Raw genomic sequence first — 19085 nt, 5'->3', positions numbered from 1 at the left:
CACCACAACACTGTCCTCTTCATTGTATTAGTACTGTGCCATGGCTGCAGCTATCTGCCTGAAAAAGGACAGCGAGGTCTTTCTAAATGAGTTCCAGTTGCTTTTTTGTCAGGGTAACCCCTCATTTCATCTGTTGCCAGGGCAACTCCACGTTCCTTAGTCGTTGCTAAGGCAACCCCAGGTTGCTGTGACCCACACATCTCTACCGAGTAGTTCCTCCCGGATCCAGCTAGGGGCATCAACGGGACCCCCACCCAAAGGTGCACTCCTGGGACAGAAAAAAAGTGGGATTTAAATCACGTGAATCATTCTGGACAACTGATACAAATATTGTTGGTCAGCGAGAGACTGTCTGTGTGTGTGTGTGTGTCTGTGTGTGTGTGTGTGTGTGTGTGTGTGTGTGTGTGTGTGTGTGTGTGTGTGTGTGTTTAGTCTGCCCTTCAGGGTTTGGAACTGTAGTTGTGTCTTCTTCCTCCTGATAAAACTCCTCAAGGCCAGAGAAGCCTGCTCCTGCTCACACACGCAACAGCCGGGACCGTGGAGCTCCACCTCCGCAGTCTGCGACATGACAACACGGAATTAGGCGTCATAGTAACCCCACCCTCCTCAGCATGGCCACAGCAGCAGCAACAACAACAACAACAACAACAAGAAAGATACATGGAAATGAGTCACACGGGGAGAGTGTCGCCTGACCCGCGCCATCTTCTCCTTGAAGGTGTTGAGCCTCAGCAGTGAGAGGAGTTGAAGCGGGACGGTCTGGACTTCGGGACCTTGACATATGAGCTCGTGGGAGGTTCGTGCGGTCTCGCGCGCCGCACAGTCTGGGAGAGGGAGGGGCCATTTTCTACGGTGTCTAAACTCGTCCCCGATATTTTGTCCCTCGCCGGAGAGCCCCCCCCCCCCCGCCCCGCGGCTCCTCCACGCTCCTCCTCCTCCTCCTGCTGCCGGAGGTGCTGCTGTTTGTGACGGACACGAGAAGTCACCCGTCGGCAGTGGTTCCTCAGGGCTTCCTCTTCCTCCTCCGACATGTTGTACGAAACACAGCGCGCGAGGCTTTTAAAACATCAGCCTGCATCCCATAACCCGACGATAACGTTTAGTTGGTGACGTAACATGAACCCGTGGGGGGTAATAAAGCCTAGTATCGAAACCAACAGACGTTTGGAGGTGAAACATTAACAGACCATAACCTCTAAACAAAGTTCATCTTCACCAGACGGTGTTTACACGCCCTCTTCTTTTAGTGTTTATGACAGCTGCACTTCCTGCAATCAGCGAACTACTCGCGCCACCTCGTGGTGGACACGGGCACAGCACGGTATTTTGCACGTAATGCAAAGTCATTCATTTTTTATTCATTGAATGTAGTGAGAATAATCACAATCACAAGTGCAAAACAATGTGCAATACCAAATATTAAATGTGAAATATTTAGACATACAAATGTGCAATATAAAAAAAAGTATGTCCTTCTTCATACATGGTTGTGTTGATATATTTTCTCTTGCCTGAATATCAAACAGTTTTTTGTCATGTTAATGAATCTCTGCTTGTGTAAAATATTCAGCGTCAGTTTTATTAGTTTTGGCGCACTTTACTGTGCATGCCACGGCTTCATTACCAACTGCTTAGATACTGATTACAAATATATGCCAATATAACTGCCAGTCATCAGGTCTTCATAAAGATGTTATGGTAAGCCTGTCATATAATCGCTAATAACCTTATACAGCGCTGTCACTTTAATTGAAGCTCGCAAATTCATGCTACATTGTGTTATTGATGTTTATAAGACATCGTTCCATTCCAGAAACTAAGAATGTAAAAGCTGTTATGATAGTTAGGAGCACTTCTCTATGTCATGATAACTAAGGTTATGGCAGTCATAATGTGCCATGTCACCTTTCAAGCACATTATGAACGCTGAACTTACAACACATAATGTCCACGACTTTAAATACTTTATGAACCTTGTTATAAGTTGTCATGCATGAGTATTAAAATATACAACCTGTTATAAAAAGTCTTAGAAATACATCATAATGTCTTAATATTGTGCTCATAATGCAATATAGACACAACATTCATATTAAACATTACCATATCTTCAAATCATATTGTACAAAAATGTAGATATAGGTTTAAGGGTAAGCACGCATGTTACAGTTTCCAATATTAGACATGCATACTTTTCAAAATGCAAAAGCAGATTCAAACACGTTGCCTTTATTACAATGAACCATCTCTATAAATAGTTTAGGTGCCAAGGTTCCAGATTACATCACTGTTTACATGATAGTGGTTGTTTATGTGCTTTTTGGAAAATAACAAAATGTCTAATATATATGTCAAGATGCTCCTGTGGAAAGGCTATCATATATTAATTTACCTTATTAACAATTCAGTCTATGTAAGGTTGTGCTCACTCAGATGGTACACACATCTGGTCTGGCTCATACCTGTGTTTTGTGTTGTTTCTTCCATTAACAAGCGGTGAACCAGCATCTGTGTTTGGAGCAGGAGGGACTTTATATGCTTTTATAAATGTTGGATAACATGTCTGTGTTTACCGAGGCTGCTAAACAAACCAGGGACTTGAAGGGAGGAGACGAGAACTGGAGCACAAGAAGAAAAACACATTCTGAAACTATCAAATTAACCAGTAGTAGTAGTTCATGTCGTGGTAGTTGTTGCAGTAATATCTGAAGTTGTGTTGTTGTTGTTGTTGTCGTATTTGTAGCAGTATGAGTAGTGATTGTTGTAGTTGTAGTAAAAAGTAAAAATGTCATAAAACTGTCATGGGACAATAGGCCATAAAAATGTCAGATGGCAATTCGAAAAGCCTTTGAGTCGCAGACGATACAAACAATACTTTACTATGGTTTGCTATAAAAATGTCACAGTATAATAAACCATTTGTTTAGCTGAAGCTCTGAGTAGTTAACCCTGAGATGAGGGAAACTCTGGGTTAGTTAACCCTGAGATGAGGGAAACTTTGAGTTAGTTAACCATGAGATAGGGAAACTTTGAGTTAGTTAACCATGAGATGAGGGAAACTTTGAGTTAGTTAACCATGAGATGAGGGAAACTCTGGGTTAGTTAAACCTGAGATGAGGGGAACTCTGGGTTAGTTAACCATGAGATGAGGGGAACTCTGGGTTAGTTAAACCTGAGATGAGGGGAACTCTGGGTTAGTTAACCATGAGATGAGGGGAACTCTGGGTTAGTTAAACCTGAGATGAGGGGAACTCTGGGTCAGTTAAACCTGAGATGGGGGAAACTCGGCTTGTGGGGTAACTTCAACTAGATCCGATTGTGAGCCTACAATCATGTCTCTTGATTTGTATATTCTACATGTCTATTGATTTAAATGTTTTTTAAATCTTAAACTATAATTTTCTTCTCAAGTTGCTGTGTTTTCACCCATCAAGCTGAACAAATATACCTAAAACGTCTTCATCAGTCTAGTAAATGATAAATGAATAAACAATACTGAATAAAACTAAATTGTGTTATTTCACACTTTTCCCCACTCTTACTCAGGCTTTTGTTTACACATCAATGTGCTGTCCACATATAGTTTACATGCCTAAATATATCTATTTAATCCACTGGATTCAAATATAATCTCTGCCTTTTAATTACCTGTTACCATGGAGAATTGTGGAACAGAAGCTTCATTAACGATGGCTTTTTCATTCAACTAAGAGTGAACCAACTTAGAGTTGATTCTGCAACCCGAAACACATGTTTCACATCTCAGGTTTGTATTTAGGTAAACCTGCTTTCTGAAACAGGGCCCTTATGTCAATGCCCAGGTTTCAGTAATAATAACAATACTGAACTTTATTATTTATTATTTTTTCTATATTTATTTTGACTACATTATGGTGTTTTAAAAAAAAAAAAAACTTTACTACGACAATTTTGTGACTCTTTTCGTAATTTATTTTGTGACTTTTTTCAACATACCCTACGATAACATTTAATTTAACTTTGTTGTTGCAGAAAGAAAGCTTTGGTTGCTGTATCTTCATTTGACGCTTCAAAATTGAGATCGGAGTACAGGCTTCAAAGCAGTTTGAAAGAGGCCGTAGCGCGTTTGGGGAATGTTCGGTAGTTTAAAATAATATGGGTACTTCAAAACGTGCACTTTCAGTGCATTTTGGTTCTTTAGATCTCGACTCGGTGGGGATGAGCTGCTCTGGTGAGCCATCCTTGTGATTCTCCAGCTGCTCCTCCTGCGTTTTCTGGAACAATGTCCTTGTCTATTACAGACCGTGTCCTATAATTCTGTGTACCTTCAAGAAGTTCACGACAAAGCAAAAGAGGCCACTGAATTTAAAATATTTCGTGCAGTTTCAATATTCAGCTAAAGTACAGCTACAGGACCCTGGTGAACAACATCTTGGTCTACAGAGAGGAGAACGATCTCATCCTCAACACAAACAAGACCAAGGAAATAATACTGGACTTCAAGAAGAACCCTCCCCCTCTACAGCCTCTCATCATTAAAGGGACTGAGGTGGAGAGGGCTGACGGGTACAGATTTCGGGGAATGCAGGTGACATCTGACCTGAGCTAGATTTCACACCACAGCCACAGTGAAAAAGGCCGCCGCCCTCTCACCCAGGCCTATGGAGGACTGATAGAGAGCATCCTCACCGCAGGCATCCCTGTGTGGTATGGGAACACCACACAGGCAGAGAGGAAGGCTCTGCAAAGAGTCATAAGGACTGCGGAGAGGATCACAGGGACACAACTTCTGTCCATGGACTCTATGTGTGTGCAGCGCTGTAGTAAAAGAGCAGAGGGAATCATTGGAGACTCACTTCATCCAGCTCACTCTCTGCTCAGACACAAACACTGCACATACAACCTGAGACATAGCAGAGCGGACAGCATCGGCACCCACAGGACACGCTTCTTTAAAAGCTTCTTCCCTGCCACAGTCAGACTGATGGCACAACAGAACTACTGAGAAATGCGCACTCCTTGAAAGTGTGGAAAAATGTGCAATACCACAATCAGTGCAATACCCCCACACAACCTTCCACCAACATCTGAACATGTGCAATATCCCCATATAACTGCCCCCTTCCCCCTCTTTCTTTCTTTTTACAAGCTAGGTACAGCACTAGCCTACTTACCTACTTATTATCTCTGCACCCTCCTTTCCTTTCTTATGTTTATTTTTGATAACCTGTTCCTGTACTTAATACTGTTAATACTGTAAATACTGCATACACTTTACCACTATGTACAGTGTGTCTTTTGTACAGTGTTGTTTTTAAAATATATTTTTCATTTTTCATATTTCTATTATTATTACGGTTACTATTATTATTATTATTATTATTATTATTATAGTGTGTTTGTTTTGTACCTCTGTTGACTCGGAGAACCCTGCAAAAATAATTCTGATGTGTCTGGACTGCTGGTCTAGGCACAGATGGCAAATAAAAAACCTTGAACCTTGAACCTTAAATTAAACACAGAGCAGGGAAACACATATCCTACCTCAGAGCTCCAGCACAGAGAAGACGTCCTATAAGTTGGACTGTTGAACGTTCCTCTTCTTCAGATGTCATCCAGTGAGGCTGCATATCTACACGTCTGACACATAAAAGCACCTGTCTCCATACAATAATACTACACTTTTATAGAATTTAGAGTAATATACTTAGCATTAACTCTGGAAAGTGGAAAGTGGCATACTGTCCATGTATACAATGACAAGGATTCACAGGATGTGGACACACACAAAGACTCTTCCAGACACCTGCGACACAATCTTTAGTTGCATTCATTTCAAGTTGCAGCACACATTCAAATCAACCTTTGTGTTCCCATTAAGTTTGTTCTTGATTAATTAGTCATTTTAATACAATTAAGCTTGAATGAATGTGTTTTCTTAGGAAACACTTAATTACCTATTTCTGTGACATTGAGATCCGACATCTGCGGTTTCCAACTATGTCATAATGGCTGATTCAATCAATAAGCCATTACTCTATGAATAATTAGTCATGAAATATGTTGTCCCACCACTTGTAGAAGATCTTAATGGATGTGACTTTGTTTTGGTTGTTGTTGTTTGTTTGTTTTTTAGTCTTCCTATTAATTAACTGGACCGTGACGGCCCGCCAAGGCACATTTTGTCCAGCCCCAGTGTCATAATAAATCAAAAGTATTTTTACACTTCTCAACGGGTGGCTCAGTGAAAGTATTTATCATTTCATAACTGTGTGTAAAAATAGTCCTGCATTCCAAATGTTTCTTTAGTTCAGGTACAAAAGGTACTGCCATCAAAATATACTTAAAGTATACTCATTATACAGAATGGCCCATTTCAAATAATATATTTACGGAGGTCATTTTGGATTGTAACTGATGGTAATGGTGGAACCCATTTTAACTTATTATACCTAATAGTTTGGCTACACACCACTTAATATTATTGTCAGTTGATTTATATTTTAAGAATCTGAATCTGCAAAGTAGCCTAACTAGAAATCAACATTATTCAAATTACAATATTTCCCTCTGAGATGTAATGGAGGGAAGTATAAAATGACTCAAGAAATACTCAAGTAATTAACTCAAAATTATACTAATGAGTCTAAATGTACTTCCTTACATTACACCACTGCTGGAACCCGAGCACAAAGTCCTTAATATGGATCTCTCCTCTTAATTTTGTACCATAATGACACATTTCACTTTCAAATGTACATCCTGTTCCTGGGGAACATGTAGAATGATAAAAAAAATGTTTGACAGCTTCTCAGAAATCTGTTCAGGTCGAGTCTGATTACGCAATTGTTGAGGAAGTGCACCGGAGCGGCCTCTCACTTTGGCACCTATGATGATGACGAGTGTTATGTTTTTAGGAAGTGAGGGATCCCACTTTTGCTCTCCGTCCTGTCTTTAAATATCCAACTCAACTGCATTGCGTAGTTCTTGTTCGGCCACCGAACCTTCGCTGCAGCGAAGAATAAAACCAACAAACACAAGTTCTGTGTTCTCAGAAGTCCTCATTTCAGTTTAAAGAGACTTCCACGGATAATAACAACATTTCCACCACACATGCCACCCACCATAGTTTTATAAAGTCCAATAGGAAACACTGCTTTGGAATTGGCATACACTCAGACCTCTCAGATTTATTTTAGCACAATAATATCTAGAATGATTACAATAATCACAATGCTATAATGAAATGGGTTACAGACCAAATGGAGGTTAAACAGCCATTGGAGAAACTTAACTCATATGCCATTGCTAGCATATGTTCGCCTGCTAAAATAAAAGTTTCTGCTCAACAAGAGCAACATTACAAGCAGTTGGTACTGTAATGTGAGGTTGTGACAGAAAAAGTTGCTTTACATGCTTTAAATTGGCCAAAACCAATAAAATGCTGAACATGTTAAACACATGGAGATGTATTACCTTAAAAAAAACATATTTAAGCAAGAGAAAATGTATCAACAGAATCATGTATGAAGTCTGTGCAGTACATAACAAACCTGCAAAGCGTCGACCATTAGCAACACGCGCGTTAGCCATTTAACTTCAAGCAGCTTTGTAATTTTAACAAATGAGTTCCTTTAACTCCTCAATCTTACATTAATTGTGAGTCTTGTGTTTATTATCAGCTGATGTTGCCCTCCTACCCAGCCAACACTCCCTTTTCCCCTCATGATAGGCTAGGGACTCATCCACAGGTGGCCGTGGTTTTCTTACAAAATCACCATAAAACGTCCTTTTTCCTTCTCACAAAAATCTTGACCTCCATATATATATATATATATATATATATATATATATATATATATATATATATATATAGGGTTTAATGAAGTTACAGTTATACAATGTCTATTTGCAGCCGGGTGGGAATAAGCAGCCCGTCGGCTTTCTGCTAAGATGAAGGAATAGTAGAAATAGTAGTACATAAACTCCTTGGTTAGGTTTAGTAAACATATACTGGGTCGGGTGCCACTTGCATAGGTCACTGATCTCGGGTCAGGTTCCAGGTGCATCTAAAACACGTCTGTGTTCTCCACATCTGATTGTTTCACGGCCGTGCACTCAAATGGATAAATGACATGAACTCCCCGTATTTGTGTGCCAGGAATCTGGACTCGTTGTGCCATCTGCTGCTAAAAGAATGTGATGTGTCACCGGCTGGACACGGAGCGGGATGAAGACATGGGTGGGGATTGAAGAGGAACAGCTGACTGGCCGCTCCTGGCTGCTCCTGACACTGACACCTACTGAAATGGCTGCTTTGGAGGGGGAGGGTATTAAAGACAGAAATACTTGGCATTTTTCGTCTCTGCCCCTGATGCCTTGGTGCGAATCAAGGAAACAGGTGATAGCGGGGCACGTAGAGGCAAACTAACGGACGTTCTCATTGGTTGGTTGGCTTTTTCGTCACAAAGGGGACACAATGTGTGCCGTTGTGTCTATAATACCTGTTTGAATAAACAATAAGTGGAGAATTACGCTCCTCAATGCCGTATAAAGACACACAGAAGTCTCCATTTCGTTTTGAGTTGTTTATTTCCGGACACACTCGCCAATCACCGACTGAGTGTCACTCTGGTATCGCCTTTCTAATTATAACCCTGAGCTCTGGACTCTCCAAGAATGGAAGTTCAGCCAGGCCCATCTGTGGCCTAAAATTAGCCCCCTACCCCCCAGAAAGGAGCTCTGGTCCCCTCTGTCTGTTAACACACACACCTACACACACACACACACCCTACTGCACTTTTCACAACTCACAGCTCCTGTGGAAGCATCACACACTCCTTGGAGGACTTTTCTTTTCCTTCTTTCTTCCACGTGACTTATTGTGGAGTTTTAAACGTGTTTAATTTCTCTTCGAATACCTTTTTTGGGAAAAGCCAACAACTAGTTGAGGTGAGTGTCTTGTTGCTGTTGCAGCCTTGTTTCCACTGAGCGAGTTATGTAAAGTCTCTACGTATGAAATGCACTCTTGTGTGGCTTTGATTTAAGCTGCATCGCTGTGATTTGTCCGACGTGAAGTAACTGTGTCATGTAAACAAACTGCATCGTCTGAATGGTCACGGAAAGAAGTCATTCCTTTTCTTTCACGTAAGAATTCGATATGTTGAAAGAAGAATCCCACGCCTCGCAAAAATAACCCAAGATGTCAGCTGTGCATTTGTGTTTGCACGTATTACCGTCACTCTCTGACATTGTCGCCATGGCAGATGGAAGGGCTCTGACTCGCCGCGGCCCGGGGTTACATCATGGTTCTGGGCCAAGCTGTCAACATGAGTTTGATGGACATTTCGAAGATCTTCTCCCTGCTGCAGCCGAAGGAGGAGGATGAGGACAACGAGCAGTGTCAGGCCTTGAACAACGCCGTGGGCGCCGACGACGCCACTCTGCTCTCCGAGCTTCTGTCTCAGGAGAGTTACAGGGGGTCTATCAATGCCCGGAGCGGGTGGGGGGTCCCGGTAACCCCCTTGCGCAGCGCTGCTGCCCTGGGACACCTGAGGTGCTTGCAGTTGTTGTTAGAGCACGGCGCAGAGGTGAGATACGGAGAGAGCGCTCGGTTGTACAACTTGCATGTGAGGACGGTGAGGATGGACCTGGAGGGGCCTGCTGGTGGGCGTAATGGACATATTAGTAACCCAAATTATGTACTGCACTCGGGCATCACACATTTTATTTTGGAAAGCCCCAAAAGGTTCCTACATCATTGCTGCAGGTCTTTTTCACCTCTCAAAAAAAAAGAGTAAGAAATTAGATTCAATTAGATGCATTAAAGCTGCACTGTCAATATTTTAAATAAACAATGGATCAAATGGTTAAGTTTAATATGAAAGGGGGTCACTGGCAGTGACAAGTACACACAAAGTTATTACCTCAAGTTCACCTCCGTTCTCAGGAACCTCCGAGTGTCTTTTTTGTTTTGCATCATCAAGGTTGTTTCCCACTATTCCCTCTTACCAAACAGCAAATTGACAATGTTAGAGATTAGTGCGGGATATAGTGGATCATTTAGCTGCTAATAAGCAGGATATTTCCCACAGGAGTTGGGGGAGATCGAAGCAGTGTTAAAATGAGAGCGAATATTGGATTTCAAGTCATGAGATAAATAAATAAATACAAATTGAGAGGCGAAGATATGTCAATGCCGTGTGATAATTCAGCTGTAATGATACGTCCCCCTTGTTACGACTTTGAATCCAGATCGACAGCCTGGACGTGAAGGCCCAGACGCCTCTGTTCACAGCCGTCAGTGGGAAACATCTGGACTGCGTGGTCGCCCTGCTGAAGGCCGGAGCCGATCCCAACGGCAGCCAGTACAACAACTGTTCCCCGGTGTTGACGGCGGCCCGCGAGGGCGACGTGGACGTGCTGCGGGAGCTGCTGCGCTTTGGAGCCGAGGTGGACGCCAAGCCCAGGGTCCCCGAGTGGGCCTCCAATGCCACGACCTGCAGAGGGGCCCTCTACATCTCGGCCGTGTACGGACACCTGGGCGGCTTCAAGCTGCTCCTTCTCCACGGGGCCAACCCCGACTACAACTGCACAGACGAGAAGGTGCTGGCCCGGATCAAGCAGCCGAAGACAGTCCTGGAGGTGTGTCTGCAATACGGCTGCGGGGTGGAGTACATCCAGCTGCTCATCGACTTTGGGGCGGACGTGTTTCTGCCCACGCTGATCATCGACAAGACCACGAAGCAGAACGAAGCGCTGATCCTGCTGCTCAAAGAGAGAGGTGAGACACCGGTCCCCGGTTTGGTTCCGTATGAGTGTCACAGTGTTGATCCACCTTTGTTTGTCTCTCTCTCTGCTCCAGTCTGTCCCAAAACACTGATGTCTCAGACTCGGCTGGCAATACGAAGACGCCTGCCCTTCGCCGATAAAGAGCCCGCCATCGACATTTTGGACGTTCCTTTGATCCTGAGGAACTATTTGAAGCACGAGACCTCTGAACACATATGATGCTCACCGTGGCATCAGAACAGAATGGCCAGTGACAATTTTTTATACCTCGTTTCTGATGACTGTATGATTGATTTCTAGCTTTTCCCGACCAGTACAAAAGGTCACTGTACTGTCCCAGTTAGTGCTTTTAAGTCTTGTTTTTATTATTTACGGATGAAGATTGAAATGTGTGTCTGCAAAATAGATAAATAACTTTAGATGGAAATAATATTGAAGCTCTACAAAGATGAACATCCCAAAGGGCTCCGTGTTGGAAACTCTGCCGTGTCCGTTATCATTGTAGCACCGTGGTTGACCACTAGAGACCACAGTCATACTGCTTAGTAACTTTCATAGTACCTCTTTGCCTCCCCTCTAGTGCTGCTCTCCTCACATGTACCCTTACACCATGAAAGATTCATAAATCCAGACACATCTGGACTCGTGTGCACACAGACTGTCTGCATCGCACCATAATGTGGAGCCTATAACTTATTGATTACAGTATAAGCTCCTGTTCCTGGTTATAGATGTTTCCTTTGTGAGTTGCGAGACCCCCTCCCCCGATACCGTTATAATCTCGTGTTCGCATGCCCTTGGTTCTTTCCTCTTCAACACATCTAAGGAGCTAATGCGTCAGCTGTTGGGAATGGGGACCTGCAAACAGGAAACGATGTCACACAACAGGAAACCCGGCACAATGCTCCCACTCACACATTGACGCCTCGACACGCAGTTCTGTAGAGGTTTTATTTTCAACAAAAGTACAGCTATATCAGATATGGATTTATTTTTACAGCGAAGTACAACATATTCCCAGTGCTTCTGATTACATCAAAACATAGAATGTACATACAGTTGACATCTCCACGCTCCCATTCACAGTTTCTGGATTGAATAGGCATTATTTTTCAGGTTTTTCATTTCTACAACAAATAATCAAACTCAAAAGGCCAGCAAGAAAGAAAATGACAAATGTTTGCATATGGTGACAAAGGATATGGATACTGTGAGTACATTTTTCTGTGTTAGGCAAAAGATCCAGACCTTAACTAGATGGTAATATACAATGAATGCCAGTCTTCCGATTACCTTGTTGTCATTGAACAGCACACCAGCATATGGCTCATTGAAGACTCGTTTGTACCCGGACTATTCTGACACAACACTGCGAGGAGTTCCTAAATGTGAGCGTCACGCACACCCTGGACTAAAAAGGAAAACATAAATCTGAGCAACCTCTGATGCATCTGACCGACAGTCTGCTAAGTTGGCTGTCTTGGTTTCATAAAAGGAAATAGAAAGAAAAGAAAAGAAATCTTCCACACAGAACGCTGTCCTCTCAGTTCTCAGCACAGGGTCAGAATGATAATTATATCATAAGAAATAAAAAATAATGTGCACATCCTTTTGAACAATGTGGCCAAAATGGTTCTGTTTAATACTTCATTCAATAAATACAAGTGAGGAATTAATGTGTACTGTCAAGTCATTGCACACTTTAAAGAATCATTTCTTAAGTAGAAACAAGAGCATGATATGAATTGCAATGAAGGACTGTGTGTGTGTGTGTGTGTGTGTGTGCGTCTTCAGGATTATGATTATTTTTAGCTCATCCCGAGAGGTTTCGCATTTATTCAGCTCTTCTGCTTGACTACAAATCTATACACAAACACCCATGATCAGTGCTGACTCCTATTTGGTTCACTGTTGTCATAGAAAAATGATACCCGTTTTTCCTCAGCGGTTAATGGATCTCCCAAAACAATAACCGGCTGTTTGGACCATGACAGTGCAGGTTGGAGTCAAAGAAAAGAGCAAATAAAGACTTCAGGATAAGTTTTCAGTTGGTAGTGCCCAATGTATCTGGGCAAAGAGAGCGTCAGTGCCTCTCCACAGTTCAGTCTTTCGATTCAGCACGAGGAAAGATGCATCCCCTCTACGGAATAAATAAAAACAGACGCTACAACTGTTGTTGTGATGTGTCGTGAGCAGGAGACGTGGTGGACGGAGAAAAGAGCTCCCCTTAGTGAGATGGCATGGGTCCACCAATGAAATGGTTCCGCGGTGTGGAAATAAAAATCCCATTGGAAGTTAAATGAAACTAAACAATCTGTCAAGAGTTGTCTAAAGTCTCATGCAAAATATTGGATGCCACGAGCATGCATTTACCTGGTACTGAGGTCTAACGCACGCTAGAACTGGAACAACATTCGTCTCCAACGCAAAATACCAATATCCAAATATATGATCTGTTCTTTTTACATTATTTACAGTGTGTAGCTGATAAAGGTAAAATAGATGATTCTTCTTTTGATTCATAACTAATGAACGCTAATAATATACTTTGAAAAGTGAAAACCTAGTGAAACCTAACTGGACTAATGAAAATCTGCTTCCTACTATATATTCAAAGGAAAGCATCTGTCAGCATGTTAAATATAACAATTAATAAGGAACTCTATGCAGTTTCTAAACATCTGAAATTAGAATTAACCTCTTTTTGTGCAATAAAGTTACCGCTATGTACGTGTGGTATAATATAATAAGGTGTGTTTCAGTCAGACGGCACAGTATCATATGGAAAAGGCCTGACCTCTAAGTTTCTGTCCGAGTGGATCTCATGCACTGGGGAACGAGGAATTCCCATTGTGTATGAGAGAGAGAGAGAGAGAGAGAGAGAGAGAGAGAGAGAGAGAGAGAGAGAGGGAGGGAGGGAGAGAGAGAGAGAGAGAGAGAGAGAGAGGGAGAGAGAGAGAGAGAGAGAGAGAGATGCAAGTCCCACTCTGAAGGGAAAATACATGACTAATTCAAATCTGCCTGTGAAACTGAATAGATAATCACTCGTGGAATGCTGGAAGGCACTGTTAGATAGCATCTCTCTTCTCCGCAGCAGAACGGGCCAGCAAGTGCGCATGATTGTGTGTGTGTGTGTGTGTGTGTGTGTTTGCCTGCATGCTTGTGTCTGTATGTCGGTGGCGTGGAGTAGGGGAATGGGGAGGGGGAGGGGGGGGGGGGGGGGGGGGGGGGGGGGCGTAGCACGGGACCTGTGGTTATCATGGCCTGGGAACCATATCTTTTTGCTGTGCCAGACCAGGGAATTATCTTCCAAAACAATCTCACTGGGAGCCATCTCTACAGACACCAGCAGCCAACTCACGCATTTCTCAACCTTCTTTACTGAAACAAAAACACAACTTACACAACGTACAAAGCCATTCTACGGTCTCTCTCTCCTTTTCTCTCCTCTCCAATAGGTTATAAGGCCTATAAGCAGGCAAACAAATGACATAGAACGATGTATAACTCTTTCATATCACGTTGTAGTGAATAGTGAAGATATACGATGCTATATCACATTGCACAAGTTGTCATACTGTATATGTACTGTCCCATCAGGTGATATAATTCAACACAAAACGTATACTTCTGTATCTGAGGTCAAAATAGGATCACAAACCACGGACTTGTGTGCCACTTACATTCCAACTGTAGAAAACAATATACCTTCATTTCAATTGTGTTTAGATCCTCTGGTTCCTACCATCTGTGTTCTCGCACACGGCAGCTTCGGAGACATGAGACATTATACACAACAATCTGATCCGGCCGCCGTCCCGTGTAAATCACTTAACAGGGCCGAGCTAACTGCCAGAACATGGATCAGATCTGGAGTGCCAAGATTTGAAGCTGCAGCCTTCAGAGATGCATGAATCTGTCAGAGGACACCTGCATGCTACAGATTAAAGTCACCTTTCTGCCTCCCCATGGTGGCGGCTCACACTTACTGCAGTGTACGTTCTTTCATAGCTGACTCACAACTAACCGCTATTTGTCGTCCTGTTCATTTAAACATATATTTATGTATAATTTAGTCTTTTGACCATTTCCCCTTGTGCTGGTTAAGGGTTTGTTCCAAATTCTCACAGTGCGGCGCGTTGGCGCCGCTCTGACTTAAACGAGGGGAAAGAGTGCTCCTCGGACCGAACATGTGCTGTGCTTTCTACAGAGTGAGCCACGCAAACATAATTAAGCCAACCGAAGGAGTCTTTGTTTTGACAGCTGACGTGAAAAAGAGATATTAGTTTAGACCTTGGCCAATGCTTCAACTTCTCTTTTAGCGCTCGGTGGATTTACGGAGGGCGTCTGTTTTCTCTCCAAACGCCCAGTGAGCTGCCAGCACAGTGCTACAGGGGTGGTCTCTGGGGAGAGAGGGGAGGGGCTCTGACACGAGGCAATTGGACCGCAGCACTGCCTATCTCCTGCTCCCAGACGTTTCATCTGAGCGCCAAAAGCTCTCTCGTCGAATCGTCGGCATGAGCGGTTATGAATACCCTGTCAACAGTGGTGAGTGAAAGGATGTAAATATTCTATTGATGTTCCAACTATTGATCTGTTCCCTGACCCATCATATCATGGCCGATGGCAGGTTTCCAAAAGAGTGGAGCTCGTCCTCCGAGAGCCACTGGCTCACGCAGGCTGAGCAGGTGGGTAGAGAGATAGAGAGGACAGGAGATGGATGGGGAGAGTGAGGGAGACACTGTGAAACGTCAGACCTGGTGAGGTGGGGGGGGTAACTGTATGTGAGCAGCTAGAGAAGAGGAACACATGGAGCGTTGAGAGTGAGGAGGGGATCCAGACGCAGACGTCGGTTGAGCGGAGATGGCCTGGCTGGTCTGTGATCAGTGGGAGAATGGGTCTAACTCTTTACAGGTCCTTCAGAGGCCACGGGGGGCCCGTCGTTATTCCATCTCACATTCAGAAAGTACGCAACAAGCAATCTCACATAGCAGCACGGCAAGATCGACACAATCACACCGCTGGGAACGGCCCCGCCTCGGCCCTGTGTGTTTCCCTCCAGACGATGGGACTCAAAATGGATTAATATGACAATCTAAATAACTCTGGGACATTCAGATGGCGTGAAGATGCAGAATCCGAGGGAAAGAGTTCATGACAGGCGACTCAGCTGGAAAAGCATGATAACTAAGAACGTTACTGACATATATGAATTATAAAGTTTTTGTTATTTTTCTCAAATGTTTGAAATCCAAGTCTTCAGTCCTCTTGCTGCTGCCAGTCACACGCTATATTAACAATGGTCCATGATTTCAAAAGTCTCTTCTGTGTGTGTGTGTGTTTCGTATTTTCTTCGTCACGGGACATGATCCTCCAGTGTTTAGTGCTTCTAAGAAAAATAGCTGGTCCTTCAGAAGAGTCTGTGTATCTCTATTTCTTAAATGGAGCTAATCTACTAAAATTATGCCAGAAAGGAGCCTGGCCTCTTTTGGATTGACTGAATTCAAAAACCTCTCCTTGTGCCATGTCCTCCGATACCTCATACTGCCCCGCACTGAGGGGGTCCTGGGGGGGCGGGTATGAGGGGGGCGTGCACCTGTTTACACCTAAGAAGGCAGGTGCAAAAAGAGCAAGAAGGGGGAGCGAGGGGGGAGAGGGACAAGGAGGCAGCGCAGGGCACAAAGCGAGAGAAGAAGAGAGGAGGTGGATAGCAAACAGGAAACGGCGTCAGTAAAATGCATCTCGGACAGACACAAAAACACAACACCAAGTCATGCTTCAGACAACAGGCACGTAGACGTACACAATGGGCCTTCAGTGTGAACATTCCTGCATATTAAACCTAAGACATGAGGCTGTATGATCATACGATGACAGCTGAATTGGGACACGGGTGGAATTCAGCGAGCGATGACACAAGGGAGACTGAAGATGCTATTCAATCAAACTCTGTAGCGGACAAACAAGAGAACCCACAGATTACGTCGGCAACAATGACGGAAACCAGGCGTTTGGACAAGAGACGTCGTTCTGCCACGTTTGTCGACAGCACATTCGTTTGAATAGCACCCCCGACACTTGAGAACAACAATAGAGCCAACAGAAAGCCGTTAATATGCATTTGACTACGGTCTACGATGTCATCGAGCTACGGTCTACAAGCATCACAGCTATGCTAGTGCAATTAAAAATTAGATACAGTCAATATTGGGAGATGAACTATTCAAAAGTTGCCATGGCATCTTAGGAAGTAATGAAAAGATGAGGAACAGTGTCTTTTGTTGGGGACAAACACTGTTTTTTAGCAGTTCGAAGGGTTTTGATCTATTTGTGTTGAGAGGAACCTGTTTCGTCTTGGATAGTCAAGATAATGCTTACATACAGATTGGACTGTGACCGCATGCTCCAAAGCCAACGTTAATCACAACACCTCCCAATGCTGCTTAGCAGTTGCCATGGCATCTTATTGTGCTAGCTCTAAGGAGAACTCTAATGCATATACCTTTATCATTCTCAAACCATGTCCATACAACATGGCCCTCTTTCTCAAGATGAAATCTATAAATGAATCTGAAATTCAAGAGAGTACTTCACCTTGTGCCAGCCATGTACACATACAGCACTTAGAAACACACAACATTTACTCCTGACAGACGTCTACAGGGATCCTCACGCCAGAGAGAACATTCCAGCGAGGGGCGGGGCATCATTGGTTAATTAATACCTTAATGGATGGTCATGCTTATCGTGAAACTGGCAATAGCAAGAACATCAGTAATGGTAAATGTACAAACATCTAGCCTGGCACTAAAATGGTTAATTCTTAAAGGATGATACCGGCAGTTTTGGATATGTGGGTCCTCAGTCTGATGCTTTGCAAGGAATTGGCATCTCAAAATAACTTGCTTGACATGTTTTTCTGTTACTGAGATAGTCAGCAGCTGTTGGGAGTTTTACCGTGTTTTGACATATCTGGCTTTCAAACAGAACTTGTTCAAATCCCCAAATAAGTCAAAACAACCTAAAAAAACCTGATGTTTCTTCTGACTTCAAGGTGTCATGTTGTTCCTTTGTGCTGGGATACACAATGTAAAGTAAAGGCTCCTTGTTCTATAATTTAGATGTCAATAAAACTCTTGCAGAATCAGAATCAACCAAAGAGGTTTTTGTTGCGGGTAGACCTTGAAAGTTTGGCTGTAAATGGGAGCGACAGGCACCAACAACGCCCCTAACGCAGTAAAAGAACAAATGCAAACAGTTGGAATTTGTTGGAGGCGAGTGTGACACAGGACCCACATGTCACCGACACCGCTATCACCCTTTAAACTCCATACATGCAAACAGCCCTCTGTCTTTTCATTGATGCTTAACAGCTGCTTCGCAACTCATATCAATTCAACCTTGCGTACGGGCCCGACAGACATTTAACTCAAAGGAAGTATATCGAAAGTGATACAACGAGAAGACATGAATCGACGTGACTTTCTCTAGCTTACGTAGTAGTACACAGATAGTCTAGGTCCATTCATAAACAAAGTAGGCGTGTTTAAAAAAAGGTGTAGAGAGTAGAAAAAATAAAAGAGAGCAGGTTAAGGAGTAAAGAGTAAACAGCGATGAGAAGACAGAGCACACCAGTGAGGAAAAGAAAAGGGAAATCACCTGATATCTTCTTGTTGCCTCACCTTTCTGTTTGGTCACCTTTCTCACCGTCATGGCCGCCTGCCGCTTCTGGTACTCAGAGATCTCAAAACCTGAACGACAGACGATATCGCAAAAGGCATGTGAATAATATGTAGCCCTAAGACGCTGCCTTTCACTGTGATTTAATTTAAAAAATGCTGCGAAGTGCTGCAAAGTCACATTAAAGTACAAAACCTACTTTAACCCTTATAATAATGACCATTGTGAATGAAACTAAAGCCTTCCGAAGGGAGGGACGGAGAGATGCGTGACTAACCGATTTTCTCGTCCTCCTGCACCATCTTCCTCTCCTCGTGGAAGGCCCTGAGCCAGCGGATCTTCTCCTCTGGCTTCTTGGCCAGGAAGATGTGGAGCTCCTCGCTGTCTTTGTTGCACAATTTGAAGGCGTTCTTCACGCTGACGTTGAAGTCGTCGTCGCGCCCGTCAACGGCGTCCCGCACGTCGTAGCGGTCCATATCGATGCGGCCTTTATAGTAGAGGATGTCCCGGCGTATCAGATCCTGGGGGGAAGAGGAAGAGGAGGAGGAGGAAGAGGAGGAGCGGTCTGTTAATGTGCATGTGTGTGCTGAACCTTGGAGGTGTCAACTAGCCTTGGTACGCGGAGAGTCTGCTGC

The 19085-nt window shown here is 43.5% G+C and overlaps 2 protein-coding genes across 9 annotated transcripts in view; one reads left to right on the top strand and one right to left on the bottom strand.

Annotated features, from left to right (window-relative positions):
- Window positions 1-9284: 9284 nt before the first annotated feature.
- Window positions 9285-10989, top strand: LOC117737746 (ankyrin repeat and SOCS box protein 12-like). The gene is made up of 3 exons (XM_034543896.1): window positions 9285-9569; window positions 10234-10762; window positions 10844-10989. The coding sequence occupies exons 1-3, from the start codon at window positions 9285-9287 to the stop codon at window positions 10987-10989; spliced, it is 960 nt and encodes a 319-aa protein (XP_034399787.1).
- A 720-nt stretch (window positions 10990-11709) lies between these two features.
- Window positions 11710-19085, bottom strand: part of LOC117737330 (rho guanine nucleotide exchange factor 9) — a 41911-nt gene continuing 34535 nt past the window's right edge. For 4 of the 8 annotated variants that reach the window (XM_034543213.1, XM_034543219.1, XM_034543212.1 and 1 more), the window contains 3 exons: window positions 18728-18971; window positions 18453-18521; window positions 11710-16376 (listed from right to left, as the gene is read on the bottom strand). In XM_034543213.1, coding sequence (XP_034399104.1) covers window positions 16201-16376; window positions 18453-18521; window positions 18728-18971 — 489 coding nt within the window. In that variant the 3' untranslated portion in view covers window positions 11710-16200. Of the gene's footprint in view, window positions 16377-18429; window positions 18522-18727; window positions 18972-19085 lie in introns of all 8 variants that reach the window. The other 4 variants (XM_034543216.1, XM_034543218.1, XM_034543221.1 and 1 more) reach the window with 2 other exon arrangements.

Source organism: Cyclopterus lumpus, chromosome 10 (assembly GCF_009769545.1).
Source record: "Cyclopterus lumpus isolate fCycLum1 chromosome 10, fCycLum1.pri, whole genome shotgun sequence".
Taxonomy (NCBI): Eukaryota; Metazoa; Chordata; class Actinopteri; order Perciformes; family Cyclopteridae; genus Cyclopterus; species Cyclopterus lumpus.
The sequence above is the reverse complement of the archived record's forward strand: the minus strand, read 5'-3'. Positions and strand labels throughout refer to the sequence as shown.

Bases quoted from the DNA above. Each gene is read 5' to 3' on its own strand.
- LOC117737746 (XM_034543896.1), top strand. From the start codon at position 9,285: ATGGTTCTGGGCCAAGCTGTCAACATGAGTTTGATGGACATTTCGAAG. The intron at 9,570-10,233 runs GTGAGATACGGA...CTTTGAATCCAG, and splicing joins TGTTAGAGCACGGCGCAGAG to ATCGACAGCCTGGACGTGAA. The intron at 10,763-10,843 runs GTGAGACACCGG...TCTCTGCTCCAG, and splicing joins CCTGCTGCTCAAAGAGAGAG to TCTGTCCCAAAACACTGATG.